A 20,917-nucleotide genomic window follows, 5' to 3' on the forward strand; every position below is an offset into this window, starting at 1 on the left:
GAAATTAACCATGCACTGACTCAAAGGACCAAGAGCTAGAGGAAAACTAGTAATTTGGTCCATTCTCTCACCTTCCTTTCTTTTCTCTTCACCACTGAAACAGTTCATGATCTCCAGAGAAAAAGATCTACTGTGTCCCAGGAACTGTTCTTCTGAGATCCCTAAGGCAGCTTATCCCAAAAATCAGAAATGGGTTTGACATAATGATTAGCAGTAATATAATAAAAAGAAAAGAAAATCTAATGATTTTTCTTCTTCAGAAAGGACCCAGTATTCACAACAGCCCTTTAGTGTTATGAGGAGAAGAACGTTTCCTTTTTTCTTTGATTCTTTTCAGAATGACTTTGGTTACCCATATTGATATGTTTGTTCACTTGAAAAAAAATGCTGCATGTAAGAGTAGTTTAATCCTCATTTACCAGACCTTTCATTATTAAGGGGAACAAAAGATCCTATTTGTAGCAAATGAAAAGATCTTAATAGTCACATATTCCCCTCCCTCAAGATTTTAATACTTAAGACCCCTGGCTTTCAAAAATCTCAATTTCTTAGTAAATTAGAAGATTATGTAGCTTCTAAATTCCTTTAGAACTTAGGATATGGAGGATTTCACTGTTGATCAGGGAATCTCTCATGGTCTTTCCCTTTCCTTTCTTACCAAGAACATCACTAGTGGCCATGATGTCACATGTGTACATAGCTGCCATCAAGCGCTGAGGTTTCACTTGCAGTGAGTAGCGACATGCTTCTTTCATGGTGGCAATTAGCTGTCCTGAGAAAGGTCCATAGCAGTCAGTGATTGAAGAGTCTCCTTTCGGGGAAGTCCTCTTCTCAAAAGGCTCTAAGCAGACACCCTGTACCTCTTGGTTTTCCTCTCCACTAGGATGAATCTTATCTTCTTCCTGTCTCTCTCCTACCAGATCAATTTGTTCTTGATTTTGCTTATCACTTGCTCCTTGTTCCTCAAATTTACTTAGGTCCCATTTTTCCAGAACAAAACAGACACCCATGAGGGGCTCCTCACACATGGGGCCAGAGAGGGTTGCTAACTGAAAACCACTCACAATGCTATTGCCCAAATCTCGGTACTTACTGGCTTCTTTTGAAGATCTGCCAGTTGGGCCTATCCATACAGAGTTCTGAAAATCTTCACTTTTATTAACTAGTATGTTAGGCCCACATTTTCTTGGGCCAAATGACCAGATTTGATCAACAGTATTCCTCCATTTTCTCCCTGTTAAATGTTGCTCTAGTTTTCCTTTGAATTCCCAAATTTTCTCTTGGGTCTTCTGATGAATCATCTGAGTATTTTTCCCCTCATTCAAAGAGGATGTCAATAGCTCCATGGAACGAATCAAATCACTATTTTCTTCCAGAATCTGAGTGACTTCTTCTGGAAGGGGCACAGCTCGAACACTGAGGGTGGCAAGTTTATTGGGAGTTGTCATAGTGATTAACCCATCAGAGTCAACTTGGATTCCTTCAGGGATTTTGCTTTGATCTTCTTTTGTTTGGTGTATGACTGCAACTTTTTGTTGTTTGCCTATTTCTTCATTGACCATGTCAACTTTGGGAGGTTTTGTGATTGTTTCTCTGAATGGAATAATGGGTTCTGATACACTGATATGAATCTTTGCAAACCTACAAATTCAAGAGAGATAACATAAGTTTATAATCAAAATGGCATCAAAGTTTCATATTATGCAATGAAAATTGTGCAAACAAAACAGAAACATAAAAATTATTTTACTGCAAGGGATCTGTAATTTACATTCTATCACAATTCAAAAACTACTTTTATGTCAGATTGAAAAGACTACCTCTAATGGGAACATAACTTCAAGGGAGTTCTTCACTTGTGATGGAATTTCACTGCTTTGTTCATTTTTGAGAAAAATAAATCATCTATTTAGATAGGTATGTTTGAGTGGAAAATAAATGTTTTAATAGCATTTGACATTAAAGTCTTTAAAACAAAAACTGCCAATCTGAGAGTCAGAAGAATAAAAGCCCAATGATTATAGCTCTAAAGACAGAGAATCAGAGACTTTCAGGATCACTAGTCAAATCCTTATGACAGATTTTGCTTTGATAATTAGGCTCAGAGTAAGGCCAGCATGACACAGGAATATGTCAAGAGCAAGACTTTCCAAATGATCAGCAATGGTGAAAATTTTCTGTCTTCATTGTGATTTCTGAATACTTCATATGTGGCTAGTAAAACTCAGGAAAGGAATGCTTTATTTAAATAGTCACACATAGGTACTAAGCATGTGAAACATGGTTAGTGTGACCGAAGAACTGGAAATTAAATTTTATGACTTCAATTTTATTTTAAATAGCTTTGCATCGATAGTGACTACTATATTGGATAGCATGGGTCTTGAGCCCCACAATGGCATCAAGTTCAGAAAGTCTTTTTCCTCACATGATGTCAAGTTTAGTTTCATGCTGGCTTTTTTTTTTTTCAAGTGAAAAAAATAAATCCACACAAGGCAGAGTCTAGAAACTGACATGGTTTGATTCTGATTACAATGAAAACCAGAAGTCTTTTTCTCTTATTTCTGCCAGTTAATACACTAAAGTTTTGGTCTGGGTACATCTGCTTTTAGAAATGTGTGTGGAAACATGTATAAATGTATGTGTATGCATGTACACATATACATTAATAAGGGCTTCTAGGATCTTGGAGAACTACTTTTCCCTGGGAAATGTTGTTCAATAAGGAAACTTAACACTGAGAATTTGTGACATGCTTACATTTGATTCTAGATTTCTTTCTGCCTTCTATATTTTGTAGTTGTGGGGTAGGTACCTAATACATTTGATTTTATGTCTTTGAATAAATCTGAAAACTCAATAAATGGATGGTTTTCTGAAAATAATGATATCCTATTTATTTCAGAACATAGAATCTGAATTAGACAACAACAAATGAAAGAAAATAAAAATGTGAAAAACGGGTTATTTCCAATAGAAAGATTTGGCCACTAAGTTTTTTCACTTTCAAGGATTAACTCATTTCAATGCTACAGATATTGCTGCAGAATTCACAAGGTGAATGTCTACCTGACATTGTACTAATCTAAAAGGACTTTGATATTCAAACTTGACACCTTACACAGACAAAACTATAGTTAAATCTTACCAAAGAATTTGAATATAGATGCCAAGATAAAATAACAAATGAAAAATAAAAAATAGGTATATGTATATTTTTTAAAAAATTAATTTTTCTTTGGTACTGGGAATTAAAATCAGAGGTATTCTACCACTGAGCTACATCCTCAGCCTATTATTATTATTATTATTATTATTATTTTAAATTTTAAGACAGTCTAACTAAGTTGCTTAGGGCCTCGATAAGTTGCCAAACTTGCTATCCTCCTGCTCAGTCTTCCTAGTTGCTGGGATTATAGATGTGTGCCACCAGACGCATTCTATTTTGGACCATTGCTTGCTATGTAGGAGGTGTTATGTTAAGTGTTGTACATGCATTACTTCTTTAGGAGGTCCTAATACTATCCTTATTTTGTAAAGGGGAAAATCATAAGATAGAGGAGGCATTTTCTTCAACTGGCTAGTAAATGGAGAAGCTAGGATCCAAATCTAATTCTGACTTCATAATCCACACTCAGCCATTATGCTCTACTGAAAAACTAAATTAAACAGCATATTAAAAAAATGTGTAACACTAATTTTTTATCATAAGATATATAAAAATTAATTCCTACTAGATCCTTTAATACCACATTAAAATGTCAAATTAAACAATTTATGTAATCATCTTTGAAAAATGCCAAATTAGCATTCAATAAAATTCAATACCTATTCTTTTTTTTATCATTGAGGTAACAATTTATCCATGAATAGAAACAGGAACAGAATTCTGAATAGAAACAGGAACAGAATTCACTCAATACCTATTCTTGACTTAAAAAAAAAAATACTTGGACATCTTAGAAAAGGGGAAAGTTTTAAAATTATCATTATTTACAGAATATATATTCGTACACTTAGCACATTCAAGAAAACCAACAGCAAAACTTTAAAGTTTGAGAGAAAAATATATCTATGACATTGTCCTCTTGTATTATAGTCAGAAAAACCAAGAGCCACTTAAGTCCTTCAAATTTCTGAGGTTCCAAGATGTCTTCTAAAGTAATCACTTATATGATTAACTAAAACTACTCCACACTGAGAAAGGAAGTGTGGGCCTGGTTCAGGAGCAGAGGGTGTTTAAATCCCAGCAAAGCAGAGCCTATCATCACTTCAAAATAAGTGAAGCAGATTCAGACTCCATCATGAAAACTTCCTGTGGCTTCCTGTCCTACCTGCTCATTAATACCTTGAGATCTGATGCTAAGGGCTCTGACAGTTTCTCTGGTCTGGAGACGACAGGTGGTATTCGCAGTCTCCCACTGCTGTATGTAAACCATTCCTAAAAATCTTTGTGGAAGCTGTAAAAAGAAGCTAAAAGGCAGGCTCTGTCCCATGACAAAAAAAAAAAAAAAAAAAATCCTAGAATTTTATACATGTTACTAATATAACTGAAAATTTAGTAGCCATGTAGAATGGTCCAAAACCCCAAAATCTACTGACCTATGGTCATTTGTCTCAAAGTGAACATACATGTAAACTATGACCCATATAAAAAATACAGAACATATCTAGTTCTCAGAAGTACCACTCCCTCCCAGTGCCTTTGCCTAATCCCATAAAGGTCACTACTATCTTAAATTTTATTGGAATCTTCTGCCCTTTTTCTTGTTTTTATCACCTAAACATGAAACTCCTATATGATACAGCTACTGCTTTCTGAACTTTACACAAATAAAAATCAATATTTTTTGTAATTATCTTTTTTGGGTCAATATTATATCATGAGATTCATCCATGTCTTATGCAGCTATAATCTTCTTTCTGAGATTATTCAATAAAATTCCATTGTATGACTATAGCATTATTTATTTATTTATTTACTTATCATTTGAGTTGTTTTCAACTTTTGGCTGTTAAAAATCTTATTGCTATAAGTATTTTTATTGATGTGCATTTGCCCAGCTTTGTGTGTGCATATACAGAATAGATATTGGAAATCTGCCCAGCCGTACAACTGCCAATCTCCTACTTTAGCAGATCATACCAAACCATATTCCAACATACTATATCAACTCTCACCCACACTAGTAGCATAGGTGAATTTTCATTGCTCCTCATCTTTGCCATTGCTTGATAATGTGACTTAAAAATTTCACTCTCTCTGTGAGTATACATATGCATCTCACTTTGATTTTAATTTGTATTTCATCTATTATGAATAAGTCTAATACCTTTTCTTATATTTATTGGCCATTAGATCTCCTTGAAGTACTTATGCAAGTCTTTTAACTATTTTCAAGTGGTTTGCAGCTTATCTAATTTTATTTGTAGAAATTCTTTATGAGGACACATGTCCCTTAGTTTGTTATGGGTATCACAAAGGTCTTCTCTGACCCTTGGCTTGTCTTCTTATTCTCTTCACAGGGTCTGTTGATGATCAAATCTTTACTTGACCATTAGTCTTTTAATATCGGATTTAAGAAGTTTTTCCTACCCTGAGGTCTTGAAGATACTGTTTCATAGTATCTTGTAGACACTGGCAAAGTTTTGATTTTCACATTTTAATTTATAATCGACCTGAAATAAATTTCTGAGAATGGCATGAAGGTTCATTTTTTTCTATACAGTACACTGCTGTATGTAAGCCATTCCTAAAAATGTGTATGGAAGCTGTAAAAAGAAGCTTATTCAAGTTGCCAGCATCATTTATTGAAAAATCTGTCCTTTCTCATTGTTCTGCAGTGCCACCCAGTTCCGGATTCTCTATTAAAGTCCACTGATCTATTGGTTTATTATTGTGTCAATCTAATGTAGTCTTAATTACTGTAACTTTAAAATGAGACTTTATTTCCAGTACACCAAGAGCTCCCACCTTGTTCTACTACTTTCAAGGTGTTTTGGTTATTTTGGGCCCTTTGCATTTCCATTGAAATTTTACAATCAACAAACATACATAAACATAAACTCACTGGAATCCACCAGGATTGCTTTGAATCTATAATCAGTTTGGGGAGGATGGATTTCATTATACTGCTGAATTTTTCAAGCCACAAAGATGGCATGTACTCCTTTTGTGTGTATGTATATATGTGTATTTTGTATACAGGATTTATAAATGAGTAAGTTTTTATTCCTAAATATTTGATATTTTTGTTGTGACTATAAATGGTAATATTAAAATAGTTTTCATTTACTGCATATTTCTAGTACATAGAAATAAAATAGATTTTTCATATTTAACTTTAATTCTGCAACCATGTTAAATTTATTACTAATCTTAATAATGTCTATAAATTCTTTTGGATTTTTAATCCATATCATCTGCAAATGACAGTTTTTAGTTTTCCCTGTTCAATTTTCAATATCTTAAATTTTTTATTCTTTTCTTTAATGCTGCCCCAAACCTCAGAAAACTGTTAAATAGAATCCATAATAGTAGGTCCTTTGCTTATTACTGATTGCAAAGGACAGCTTTCAAAAATCTCATAAGTAAGTATATGTTTGCTAGGATTATTTTGAAGACAACTGGTATTCGTTTAAGCAAGTTCTATTTTATTCCTGGTATGCTAAGATTTGATCATGCATGAGGTTATTTCACTCATTTTTTTTCCTGTTAATCTGATGAATTTACATTGGCTGAAATATTTAATGTTATTCAAACTTTAATTTCTTTGATAGTTATAGGACTATAATTATCTATTTCTTCTTGGTAAGATTTTTCTAGGAATTTGTTCATTTCCTTTAAATTTTCTGGCATGAGACAGCTAATGACATTCTTATGTTTCTTTGCTCAGGACAAAGTATCTAGCACCCAATCACTAAGGTGCCGTCAACTTCCACATGACAATGGGTATTAAAGGATGCAATGTCAACACCACTTGATGCAGCTTTCCCAGCGTTCAAAGACAATACTTCCTGTGTCATATACATAAAACACAGCCTGCATTTGCCCCCAGTGGGTCTGTCCATTATCCCCTCGCTTACCTGCACTTGCTCTAGCTGACTTCTTTGCTGATATTCATGTATGCGGCACAGGGATATTTCTCTCTCCTTGGTTACCTCTCTGAATTCTGACAGGTAACACTGAATTTGAGGTCATTCATCATATGAAGCCACAAATGCAAAGGAAACTTTTGTTTGGGGTGGCAGTAGGAGGCAGCAATTTCAGAAATTGAAATTTTAGGGAAAGCACATAGGAATAGTTCACAATTTGTGTGGTGTCTTGTTAGAGCAGAAGATATTTTTTACGAAAGCAGAAATGTTATTGCTTTTATTGCTCCCATTCAATGTAACTCTAAATTATTTTTAGGTATTTGGATATGAATACTTTTTAGAAGGATTACATAGATTGGTTTTTGGCCTTTATATTTATTTAAAATATTTTAATACCATGTTCAGGGCACATTTCTAGAAAATGAATTTCTCTTACTTTTCCTCTCCCAAGATTAAAAAGTATCCACAGTTAAAATCATGAAATAAAAATGAAAAAAGACTGTGAAAACAAAGATATAAATATGTAACTCTGTTAAAATCAGTTTTGGGCATAAGGGTGGAGATATTACTTAAAAATCTAATTCTAAAAACCAAAAAGCATGATTTTTAAAAAGGAGTTAGTAATCTGAGAAACGAAAAGTTATTTAATGTGGACTTTAATTTGGAGTAGAATAAAAAAAGGAAAAATAATTTAGTTCAAAGACACAAACAAAAAAAATATTTCAAAGGCTTCTTAAAACCCTCTAAGAAGTTATTATTTAAACTACAATATGCCTTTTGATTTACCTAATTAATATTATTCTCCAATGAACATTAAAACATTTAGAAAATCCAAGAAAATGGTGATAAAAGTGAAAGACAAAGATTTACGTTCTGATTTTGTACTAATTATGGCTATAAAAACACTAAAAACAAGAAAAAGCCTACAACACCACCATTTTAAACTGAAGAATAGACATGACAACATTCCCTGGTAAGAGATCCCACAAAATCCCACAGGGATGATGCCACATAGGAGCTGCCTCAGTCTATCATGATTATTAGTTATTGTCATACCACGACTATAAGACTGATTTTAAGGATTAAGTGAGATAAACAGCACTCTACATAGTGCAGTGACTGCTACATAATATTTAGTATATGATCATATTGATTATTAATAAATAGTTATGATTATTATAGTTTCAGAATTTTTTTAAAGTAACAATGGTAATTACAGGACAATTCCCCATTTTTTCACTAGCATAGCACAGAAATATATATTAATAATGGACATCTTTTCTCTTCCAGGTTGGTAAAGTTTTCAAAAGATGATATAATAAGCAAGGTTGGCAAAAGTATGACCAAAGAACACTTTCAAATGGTATCACTATTCTAGTGTAGACTTTTTGAGCAAGTAATAATACCTCCAGGGGTTTATCTTAACCCAATAATCAGAGCTGTGTCTACAGAGAGCTGTGTATATTGAATATGCATAAAGCTAAGTGTAGATTTATGAACTCAAATGCAACGGTGGTTATTTCTGCATGACAATCAAATGATTTTTCTTATTCTTTGGCATTTTCCTTACTGCTGAGATAAACACACATTATCAATAGAACAGAGAGGACAAATATTATTATATTACAAAGAGTGATTTGGTGTGCTCATTTAACATGCTTCATCTATCACCTTCAGAGAGAAATATCAAGACTTCCAGAAGTATACACTGTAGAGACCACAGCAAGAAGAAAAGAAGTATGCCCTAATCTCAGCTTACATTCAAAACAACTAAATTTTGTTTTGTTGCCCTGATAGTCTCTGCATGTGTATGTACGCTTACAGTAAAATATGCACACATATATATGAAAATATTGATTCAAGCAGAAAATGCAAAATTATTCAAGTATAGGCAGTAAATGCCATTTTTCAGTTATTAAGAATTAAATTTATGATACAATAGCAGTTCATGTCTGAGTGGTAGGCCTTTTTCTCCAGAAATAAGCCATAGTCTAGTTTGATCAGTTTTAAGGAACACCAAAACATCCCATTGATTGTAGAGCTATCATTTCTCCACCTCTAACATTTTCATCTAACCTTTCTTTTAAGTCATCCAAGCATCTTTGAAGGTGGACCTCCCCGGCTGTGACTAAAACGTGTTCTCCAGTTTCCTGAATTAAAATCTGGACACAGGGATCAGCCTGGTTTAGCAGCTTCATTCCTTTCACAAGCTGAGGCATTTCACCTAGGTTAATAAAACGAGATACTGATTAAATGATATAAGGATTAATGCCATCTAAAGGTGATAGCCACAGTCACTGACAAGAAAATTATAATAAAACTCTTAGAGGAACATTTAACTTTTCTTCTAAATACTGCAGTGATGTGGAAAAAAAAAAAAACCACCTACCTTCTACTAATTTATTTGTATAGACAGTTAACATGAGATACTCACAAGCTTATCATTAAAACTCCAAAACTGACCAACACCACTTCTTCAGATACTCAGCAGATATAAACTATTATTATGCTTGTAAATTCAACTAAATATTATTATAAAAGTACATATTATACACTTAGAAATGTAACAATTCTTTCTCAAATAGTACATATAAAATAAACAAATAAGCAAAAGAAGTATTTAATACATTCAAGAAACTTTACCAGAGCTTCATATTAAAAATAACTACTTGTGAAACCATTAGGCAGAAATGTCAGTTTTAGGTATTCTACCTGGCTATTTTACTAAGGAACTACTGGAACTCTTGCCCTCTTTCTGCTTGTGTGTTTGGCGTACTACTGCTGCTTCCCTACAGTTCAGGGAGCTGAGATTTCAGATGGGGACTGTGACATACATCTTGAATTCAGTCTCTTTCTCACTCCTTTTCATATATGTAGCCGTTACTCTTCACTCAAGGTAGGCCAGAGGAAGTCTCTTGCTGCTGCTTTGACTTTGAGGGCACTTTTACGTAGTACTGTTTCAATTCTACATTTGACCAAAATACTTAGCACTTCTTCAATGCATGGTTTTCAATGTGTGAAACATGTAAAACCTTAAGAACTTTCTGTAAGATTGTGGTTTTCAATATGCCTCACAAAAGTTTTATTAATTTGGGGGCAGGAAGAGAACATCAGAACTTCTATACCTGTTTATTTTTGAAATAAAGTTCTTCTAATAATAACTAACACTTTCTAGCACTAACAATGTCTTGGCAAACACTTTACCAATATGATTAACTATGAGGCAGGTATGATTAAATGGTTTCATTTTGTAGGTGAGGAAACAAGTGCGAATATAAGAAATTTGTGCTCAAAGTCAAGAACAACCAAATGGTAGAACTTGGTTCTGAAGCCAGTTAGCCAGCTACAGAGTCCAGGCTCTATAGATGGCCGCCAGCATTCCATAGGTCAGATTACATGAGCCATGTCTGGGATGCATGCATCCTGAAGGATCCTGTATACAGGATCAAAAAAGTCATCTTTGTGTGTTCCTCTTAAGCACAATGCAGTTTTCCTTTGCTTAATTTTTTTTTTTTTGGGGGGGGTGGTGCTGGAGATTGAACCCAGAGTCTTATGCATGCTAGGCAAGTGCTCTGCCACAGGCTAGCCCTTTTTTTGCTTAATTAAGTAGACTTACAGATATTAGCTTAACCTTCAAAGAAGTTGAAACATGGCTTAAAAAGATTTCTAGAAAGAGACCACTGGCAATATTAATAACCAAGCACAATGGAACAACAATAATAATTAAGGCTAAGCTTTCTTTCAGCTATCAGTCAATCACAATACATACATACAAATGCACATGTGTGAGTGCACATGCACAAACCCCTGTCTCTTTAAGGTAAAGATAATAGTTTAACAGTGAGTGAAAAATATATTTTTAATGATATTTGAAGCAAGGAGACACATTTTCAAATTAGATATTGGAAAATGTTTCCATTGATCGTCATTCTGTAACAAAAAATAACAAACACTTCATGTATAAACCTCTTAAAATTTGGAAGGTGTGGGGTTGGGGTTGTGGCTCAGAGGTAGAGTCCTTGCCTACCATGCATGAGGCACTGGGTTCAATTCTCAGCACCACATAAAAATTAAAAAAATTAAAGATATTGTTATAACTAAAAATAAATATTAAAAAATATTTGGAAGGTGATTTTCCTACCTTGTTTAAAAAATTTTTCAAATGAATAACTCATTAAAGACATAAAAATTAAAGCCTCCTACTTACTGACATTAGGAAAAGTAGAAAATTTCAACAGAAGCTTTGTATAAATGGTAAATGGCATTCTGAAACAATACCACAATTTAGTAAAAACAGATGAGGGTCTATTTCTTCCATTGGGACACTATAACTTTGTGAGGTATCTTTTCCAGTGATGATAACCATTAAAACCAAGTGTTTTAACAAAGAGAACTTGGAAGCAGACCTCTGAATAGCTGTATCACAGAATGTTAAGGCAAGATTTTTACAAAAAATAAAGCATATAGTAACCAGCCTTCACGATGGCTCTAATTTTCCTGGCCTCCTGATATTCAGGATCCTATATAGTTCTCTCCAACAGTGATTCAGGACTGGTTTGCACGACCAACAGAATTCTGTGCAAGTAATGATGGGATTCAAAGATGAACTCTGCACTACTGGCTAAAGCCAGTCACCAAGCTATTCTATGGCACTAAAGCAGCCCTGTGAAGGGGGCCCCTGGGGAGAGGAGGTCTGAGCCAGCAGTGACTTGGAAATATAGTTACACCTTCAGATGGCTGTAGCCCAAGGTGACTACAGCTGTTTGAGAGACTCAAAACTGAACTGTTTCCAAATTCCTGACCAAAGAACTATGAAAAATGAATGATTGGTGTTCTTTCAGGTCACTAAATTTTGGAATAATGTGTTATCCAGTATTAGATGACTAATGTGATTACACATCACAATCACAAATAAATGATATATATGCCCTATGCATATGGGTATGTATATTTATATAGTAGGTATCCAACAAAAATAAATAAAATTAGGATTATTTCATTTTAACTTCAACTTTTAAATAATTTCTATTTCTTGTGTCTTATAATTTACATGAAACACTAGCACAAAAACTTATATACCTATATAAAACACAGGTATATAAAGTTCTCTCTCTCTCTTTAAAACTGCTATGGATAAAGAGTGAAAGATTTCTGGAAGCCAGTGACACTGATCTTAGATAAACAAGATTTCTTGAATTCCTCTTAAAGGTAAAGATTCAGAATTGTCTCTGAGGTAGAGTTTGAATCTGAACTTCACCATTTAATATCTGTATGATCTTAGACAAGTTAATTAACTTCTTTATGCCTCAGTTTCGCTCATGTGAGAATGAAGATAAAAACAGCATCTTAAATGCAATGGGCTGTTCGAGAGGACTAAATGAGATACAAAAACCTCAGTTTAGAGTGTGGCATACATCAAGGATCAATGATAATGATAAAAATCATAATGTCTTTGGAACACTGGTGGTTCTCTGTATTGAGTTCTGAGTAGACCCTGGGCACAAAGCACAGACTGGCCATCTTGGCCCAGAATTTGGGAAAAAGAAAAGTAGAAAAACAAATGCTTATAATTTGCTTCTCCCTGAAAGAAGAGTAAAAAGCTAAGACCTGGATTAGTCCGCCTAGTTTCTCATGATGAAAAAGAAGAAAGGCTCTGGGGATACATGTTCTATTCAAGTTGAATAACAATGGCTTCATCAAGGGCTCCTCAGGGGCAGTATTATTAGGGAGTCTTGCTACAGGATGTAACATTTCAATAATCATTAGACATGGAAACCATGGAAAAAGGAGCAATTGCCCTGAAGTAAAGGTGAATATACGATTCTAGGGCAAAGAGAAAACAGAAAATAGAAAATAAAAAGTCCTCTGAGGGTTGAGGATAGCACTAAGAAAAGTTTTCTGATATTCTTAATGTAGACTAAGATGCTGACATTATAGAAACATCAAGAAGACAGGTTGGTGAGTACAAAATTCAAACAATGAAGTATGTAAATTGGATACTTCAGTTACATAATCAAGATATGCTCGTAAATCCAGCAAAAGCAATATTTGATAGGAGAGAGGACCAACACTTCTTTTAAAATTATGAAGACAATTGTGTGGCCCTTCATTAGTTTATTTTTTACAAAGTTCAGAAAAATAAATGAAATACATATGAGAATATGCACTTTGGCCTTCAGATGGATAATCCTAGGTAATTCTCTTATTAGACTACCTCATTTCCAGACAAAGTAAGGAAAATTAACCTTACTGAGAGTCCGCGCTGGGACAGGAAATAAGCCTGTTACTAGCACCCTCATCTCACACAGCAAAGCTGCACAGAAGCTGTTTCTGCTGCCCCCTGTGGGGTTAGGCTTTTTCCCTGGCTTGGATAATAGAGCACAGAGTAACACAAAACTATCAAATAGCCTTTTAAAAATTATAACTTTCTATTAAAATAGTATAGCTGAAATTATTCATTAGTCAAATATTCATTAGTCCTGTTTAAAGAAACTGAACTTTCTTGTACTATATGTGCTTCTTAGGATTGGATTCAGTGCACGGTGACCAGAGAACAAATCTATGAAGGGTCAGGATCTGACAAAACTATAAAGAAAAAGTGGACTTTACATGGAGAGGGTAAATTACAGCAGCAGTCAAAGCACCATCAGTCCACAGTGACAACACAGAAAGAATTCCTGTCTCTGAAGCCCTAGGCAAAGGCTGTTTACTAGGACTGAGCTCAAAGGTCAGAGGTGCAGTCCTCCAAGCATCTTCTCTAGGGTTCCAGGAACCCTTCAAGGGCAAAAGATATGTCTTTACAGGACTCTAGCTCTGGGAAGTGAGGACAGGCAAGTACAGGCTCATTGCATACCTCAAACAGAAAACTATTCCTTTATACATTTGTTCTTTAGTTCCCTTAAAGCAAGGTATGAAGCTTCTTTACTACCACTACTGCAAACAGCAAAGTCACAGGCAGAAGGGGCCAGTGACAGTCACCAAAAGAGAAATACAAACATTAACAGGATTGGCCAGGCAAATAGGAAACACCCAAACCAAGGATCATTATCTTAGGGTCAGACATGGAAATCTTGTTGCCAGCAGAAAAGGGACAAGAAGGGGTTTCTAAAAAGATAGTTTAGATGGTAGATTGTGAACCAATGAGCTTGGGATAAGATTCTAACTCAGAAGTAGTCAAATGAGCTTTGCTGAGCTACAACCCTATGCCAGGGTTATGGAAGATGCAGAAATGAACCTATCATCAAGAAGAATATGGTCCCCGGAAAGCAAAAGTACCAACATGACAGATGCTCTTTGAAGGGTTGCTTCTATTATATTCTTGAACAAAAATTCATGGTATATTGCTGAATAAATCATGTGAAGTCAAATAATACACACATGCATTTAAAAAGTGTAATGAATATCATATGCTTTTAAAAACAAGATTATCTTACTTGGGTGCTTTGGCTCAACAGCAACTCTCACAATAGGTGTGGCTTCAAAGTTGAGTGGTATAAATGGTGGGCAGGATGGCAGGCTACACAGTGTTGCGGATTTTAGCACGAAGTCTTGCAAGCCTCCTATTCCTGCAGGGAGAAAAAGATCCATAGGGTCAAGAAGGATAGTTAAATTCTGAATTTATATTAGAAAAATAACAACTATCAACCTGGTATATATGTCTCAGGGTCAAACACCTCCAAAATGTTGCAAAGAATGAGGCAGAGCTGTAACATGTCTCTATTAATTTTTTTATTTTTTTTTGCCTAATCCACTGCATATGGATAAAGGAAATTTGAGACTTAGCTATGGAGTACCTGAACCTAAACTACTCCTCAGCCAATTCCATACCAATCCACTCCAGACTCCTAGCTGACCGTTGCATGAGACTCTGAAGGATACTTATTTGCCTTTGAGCAGATGGCAGCAGACAGAATACCCCAGGAGAGATGAAATGGACAATCTGAATATCACACCCAGAATATGAGTGGCCAACATTTTAAAGCACATTAAGAAATATGTACAAGGCCACTTTTGTGTCTTTGGGTTAACGTAAAGACTGGGGAGGGGAGGAGGGAAGAAGCAGTTATAGGGTTTGAGAAAAGGTGAAAGAAGAAGAAAAGGGTAGGCATATTTAGTCAGCATCTGCTTTTGCATCTTGGGCAAAAACAAGCAAGGAAAGGAAGAAGGACACCACTTTGCTGCTTTCAGTTGGCCAAGTAATGGGCGGGGGTAGAAAGATGGGAAATCACCTGACCAAGCAGTCAGCCTGATGGAGGGGAACTGAAGCACAGGCTTTAGACACACACCTGGAAAGCAGCTGAGAGATTTCCTACTGTCTGGCTACATAGTGTGGAAACCTCCCTTTGATACCTCACCTGAATGCATCCAGAATTCATCACCCCACTAAATTAGAGGAGAGCTTCAAGTGTAAGAAAATATTACTTATGTTCTGCTAAAATCTGTTGTCTTCCCATCTCCACAACTTTTTTGGGCTCAGCTATCCAAAGGTCCACAGAAAACACGCTTCTTCCATTTGCTCTAAATTCTCTTAGAATTCTTAAGGAATCTGTCAGAACCTTCTACCTTGGTTCAGCTCAGGCTGAATATTATTAGGTCTTTCAGCTGTTCAGCTCAGGGCCTGATTTCCAGACCTTTCCTGTGCATGGGACCCTACTGACTACAGTTTCCATGGTGCTAAATCCTCTCTGTGCCCCCAGCATAATACTTCTTTGGTCAAAGCCTACATTTCTTATTTCTGTACCTCTTGTCATAGCACACAGAAGCCTGTATTTGGCTACAGCTCTGGTTCATGTCTCTCCTGGAATCATGATGTAACAAATCTGGATGAGTCCAAGTTTCCACCAAGACTACTAGAAATAACATCATCACCAGTGATGCTAGGGGTTCAGGAAACCTCACAGTAAATATTCCCCTTCAAACTTCCTTCATCCTGCTTTTGACCTCTGATCAGCATGCATTTCCTTCCTGCACACACAGCACATGGTTTCAATGAAACCATAAATGCTGCTCTTTCCTCTGTATCACAAGGGGCACAAGCTGCAGATGATCAGTAAATTTTGAATACTGTCTGTTTGAACTTCTGGTTTATAAAGTCAATACCATAATATCCCTAGACTGGGAATTTTTGATAAAGGCAGTGCTCCAAAGACAGCAAGACATTTACTACCTGTATTACATGTCACTGTTCTTACTTATTTTAAAATATAATTCTAAAACCCCAAAACAGGTTATCTGGGTGAATCACAATAAAGTAACTTTCTAGATATGCTACGGGACTATTTTCACTTCAGTCAAAATTATGACAAAAATGAGTGACAGTTTTGTCACATAAAGTAAGTTTGTTAAAGCACTTTACAACTGGGATGGGGGATGAGGGACATGTTTCCCCTGAGGAATCATTTCAGAATTTCTGAGATAGGAGAAGAAGTCCAAAATTAATGTGGCATTGATTTGGTTTTGTTTACTATATTTATTTTCAAATTTCAAGGATTAAAGAGGGTGTAAGTTTTTTTAATTGTTAAAAATAAAAAGCATATAATCTTAAAAAGCTAGAGAGAAATAAAAATAGGTTGAGGAATGTGAACTCAAACAATTCACTGGGCAGCAAAAATTAGTTTTTTGTAAACACCTGTAACTTTTGTCTGGTTGAAGATAAATGATCCATGTCCTTTCTGATCGTCATTCTTTTTTATACAAAAAATAATATTAGATAAATTAACAAGTCAACTCTATCTCACAGACAGGTTAAGAGATTACAATATCTAACTAAATGCTGAGTTTTTCAGCCTTTCCTAGGTTCTTTACCATACTGTGCAAATTCTTCTTAATCAAAAACTAGTATTTTTAGTATGTAAACATTGGCAGGCCAAATTATTTTCCATGCTGTCCCTAATGTTCTCTTTTAAAAAGAATCCCAGAAACAAACAATTTCAATAAGAGCATCTTTTAGCAATATTTTCCAGAGACTGAAAACACTGGGGCCTGAGAAATGGATTAGTTTTCTGTTGAAAATTTTTTTCTCTAACAACTCCCTGTTGCACAGGTTGAATCAATCTAGGATGAAGTTACACTGACAACAGGAAGATGGTAAAACCATTACTGAATACTAATCTGCTTTCTGAGGACCAGTCTGATGGTTGTCTGGATAGAAGACAGCATTAAGAAAAACTTGAATTTGTAAAGTACTCTTACATCACTGCAATAGAAGGATTACTAAAATTAAAAAAAAAATTTGTGGGTAAATATGTTAATAATACTCTGGCTAACAGACAGTCCCTTAATCTTTTATTTCAAACTGACTTTAACACCCAAGAACATCAACCTTAATTTGTTTAGGCTGGAATGAGTGATTCCTTTAAACTTTGGCAGGAAATGTAAGTTACACATCATGGACATTCACACAGCCTCAGATCTGTGATAGCCTGAACACCACTTTGGAATAGATATCAGGATCTTTTTAGATTCTTAAGATGGCGAGACTCTGAGAACCATTGATTTTTGGAAGATCACCTTCTACTCTGGGCCCTTTAGTTTTTGTATATCAAAGTAGCCCATATTCTCTGCATCCAATTGTGTGCCCTGGTTCTGTAGTTTCCTTAGAAATTCAGAGATTGATGCAACTACAAAGAGTGTCAGGCCACCTACATACTTTATAACCCTTGTCATAAGGCAGGTGGGCAGGTAGGTACATAAATATAAAAAAAGGCTTTTCCAATCTGCTTGGCCAGTATCACCAAAGTAGATCAGTACGGATTAGCTAAGCTTTCAGAAGATGGGTCAAGTCTGTTCATTATGCTAAACAAGTCCATTAAATCCATTTCCCTTTAGCTTCTTGGTGTTATGGAGACCCTAGGGAAAATTCTGCAATAATGACATCAGTGTCATTTTTTTTTTTTTTTCATCTCACAGGAACAGATGGAACTAATAATAGTTCTTCAGCAAGCTTACCAAGACCTGTGGGTCCTTTTCTTAGAAGAGAGAGTAAATGAGGAGAAAAAGTAACACCCTAAAGAATCAAAAACTTTGTGAGATGTGTACAATGAACACCTTTGTATTTGAGAAACATGTCCCTCAGTATCCTGAACAAGGTAAGAGAGTTATAACTGTGCATCACTATGCCCCCCAAAAGGATTCAGATCTCCATTCCTATGGAAAGAGACTGACCCAAATGGAGTTTGGCTCTCACCAAAGGAATCAGAAATTCATCTTGGGCTTTGAAGCAGGGTAGAACACCTGAGCACAGCCTAGTATTTTCTCTAAGAAAAGAGAAGGGCAGTAAAAAGAGTCTCCTGTTTTTTTTTTTTTTTTTTGGTGTGTGTGTGTGTGTGTGTGTGTGTGTGTGTGAAAGAGAGAGAGAGAGAGAGAGAGAGAGAGAGAGAGAGAGAGATTTTTAATATTTATTTTTTAGTTTTCGGTGGACACAACATCTTTGTTTGTATGTAGTGCTGAGGATTGAACCCCGGGCTGCACGCATGCCAGGTGAGCACACTACCGCTTGACCCACATTCCCAGCCCTTCTGGTTGTCTTTTGATATGTCACACTAGTACAAAAAGGATCTACAAGAGGCTAGCCAAGGAAGAAGAGGTAGTATGTAATTCATTAAAATATTTAAAATAATGTTTTCTACTGGAACAGAAATATATATATATATGAAGGATTGATAATATGTAGTCTTGTAATGGTGGGGAAGGGGATTCTAGGACACAGTCACAGCATAGACAAAGCCCAAAGTTTTCTAGGAACATGAAATAGTTCAGAATACCTAAAGAGTACAAATAAAGGGCTAGCATTATACAAGGCCAAAGATAAGAGAGGTAGGTGATAAAGGACCTAAATATCATGTGAAAAGCTCAGACTTCATTCTGAAGGCAATGGACACAGAGAAATGCTAAGAAACTAGAGAGCTGAGCTGGTGATGTCAAAGTTATGGTAGTTTGCGGGAAGTTGGCAAGAAGAAACAAGGATAAAACCCAAATTTCTGGCTTGACAACCAAGCAGATAATTACTAGTTCAAAGCACTTCTCTGCTTTTCTTATAGTTTTATCATTTTGATTATCATTTATATTATTTCTTTATATAATAAATATTTTTAACTGTCATATTTTTCTCCAGATATTAGTTTCCCTTCTTTTTTTGCATCTGTTTTTTCTTATGAGTGTTTTCCATGTGACACTCTTTTGAGTGTTTTCTTGGTGACTAGGATCCAATGCTTAGAGAGTTCTGTTTTCAAAGAACTGATTAATATTTAGTCAACTTTCTGTTAGTCTTTTAGTGATTTGAGTTTTAAGGGCAAGAACACAAACCAGGTACTTTGTAAAGCTTGTTCAATGAATGAATGAACAAGAACACTACTACTGTCCTTATAGAATTTAAAATTTGGTTGTGAGCCAAAGACAGATAAACAAGCAATTGTAATGCAATGTGACAATTATATCTATTTTGCTCATGCAGAGAAAGTGAAAGTGTACAGGAAAGGTTCCAGACTTCCTGGAGAAACTGACATACAGAAGTGGGGAGATAAGTATGCAGAGGAGGTGGCAAGGGTTCAAGGTGTGGGAAATGGCACCATTGGAGGCCCAAGGAAGAAGCCAGGTTCCTTACTGACAGCTGCAGTGTAGAGTATAAAACATGACTGAAAAGCCATTTTCGTTCCCTTTATTCCCACTTCTCTGGGATCTTGCAACTGCCATCAATTCCTTCCTTCAGTCAACATGTATTTTTGTTCAGCTTGATCTAGAATCAAGGGGGATTAGAATTTAACTACAGTTTTAACCATATGCAATAAATGGTAGTGGCAGTGATGATTATACACAGATTTATAATCAAATTTAGAATCAAGTTTAGTGTTTGATATGAACTACATGTTTAATTTTTTTGTATGTATTAGTTAACTATGAAGAAGGATGTAATAACATTTTTATAATACATAAATTCATATTCATAATCACATTCATTTATAAACTTTATATCCTGTCCCACTGACCTAAATTTGTATTTTGTATAGTAACACATGCTTTTAAGTGATGCTCCTTTTAAATGTAATTAATTCCAACTCAAATCACCTAAATAAATGGGGGTATTTACAAAGGCCATCATGAAAGGAGCATAAAATACTTAGTTGAGAACAATGCTGGAAATTTGTTTGAAGACAAAAAGCAAAGAGAAGAAGAAACAAGAAGAGATATGGCTTTATGGGACCAGGAAATCATAATCTGACTCCTTCTACCTTTGAGCCCTAAATATTTCCAATTAAAAACAGAAAACAGGTCATTTCTGGATGAAATGGCAACTCCAGCACAGGTACACAAAATATCCTGATTGAAATGATCAAAGCAACAGAAAAATAAGGAAAGCTGAAGGACTAGGTGAAACTAGAGAAGGGCACCACCAGCTGTGAGCTATTTCTGTTTGCTGTGGATCAGATTAAAGAAAAACATTAAGGGTCAATTCTTCTCTCTTGAGAAAGCAGCATGACTTTGGGGGTGGGGATGCATTGCCAGTGAAGTGCTGTAGTCTGTTACACAAAACAAGTGGAAAAGCATGAAGAGACCAGAAACAGAACAATACAGGTGGGAATGTGGAAATGGTGAAGAGGCAGTAGTCCCCGACAGGAGGCCCTATGAAGTACAAAGCACTGAGATAATTAGCCAATGAAATGGAAAAATAATTAATAATATAATTGCATCTGTATCATATACTCTTCAGAAAAATAAATTTTATATGGTTCAAAGAAATAAATGTGAAATATAAAAGTTTTAAAACATAAATCTCAAGATATTAAGATTACAGACTCAATACATATCATTACACTAAAAAAACTTC

The 20,917-nt window shown here is 35.2% G+C and overlaps 1 protein-coding gene across 7 annotated transcripts in view; it reads right to left on the reverse strand.

Moving 5' to 3' along the window:
* Nucleotides 1-20,917, reverse strand: part of Efl1 (elongation factor like GTPase 1) — a 143,752-nt gene that overhangs the window by 20,439 nt on the left and 102,396 nt on the right. For 5 of the 7 annotated variants that reach the window (XM_076848765.2, XM_076848761.2, XM_076848764.2 and 2 more), the window contains 3 exons: nt 14,529-14,660; nt 9,172-9,319; nt 659-1,641 (listed from right to left, as the gene is read on the reverse strand). In XM_076848765.2, coding sequence (XP_076704880.1) covers nt 659-1,641; nt 9,172-9,319; nt 14,529-14,660 — 1,263 coding nt within the window. Of the gene's footprint in view, nt 1-71; nt 171-658; nt 1,642-9,171; nt 9,320-14,528; nt 14,661-20,917 lie in introns of all 7 variants that reach the window. The other 2 variants (XM_076848762.2, XM_076848766.2) reach the window with 2 other exon arrangements.

This window comes from Callospermophilus lateralis, chromosome 3 (genome assembly GCF_048772815.1).
Source record: "Callospermophilus lateralis isolate mCalLat2 chromosome 3, mCalLat2.hap1, whole genome shotgun sequence".
NCBI classification, from domain to species: domain Eukaryota; kingdom Metazoa; phylum Chordata; class Mammalia; order Rodentia; family Sciuridae; genus Callospermophilus; species Callospermophilus lateralis.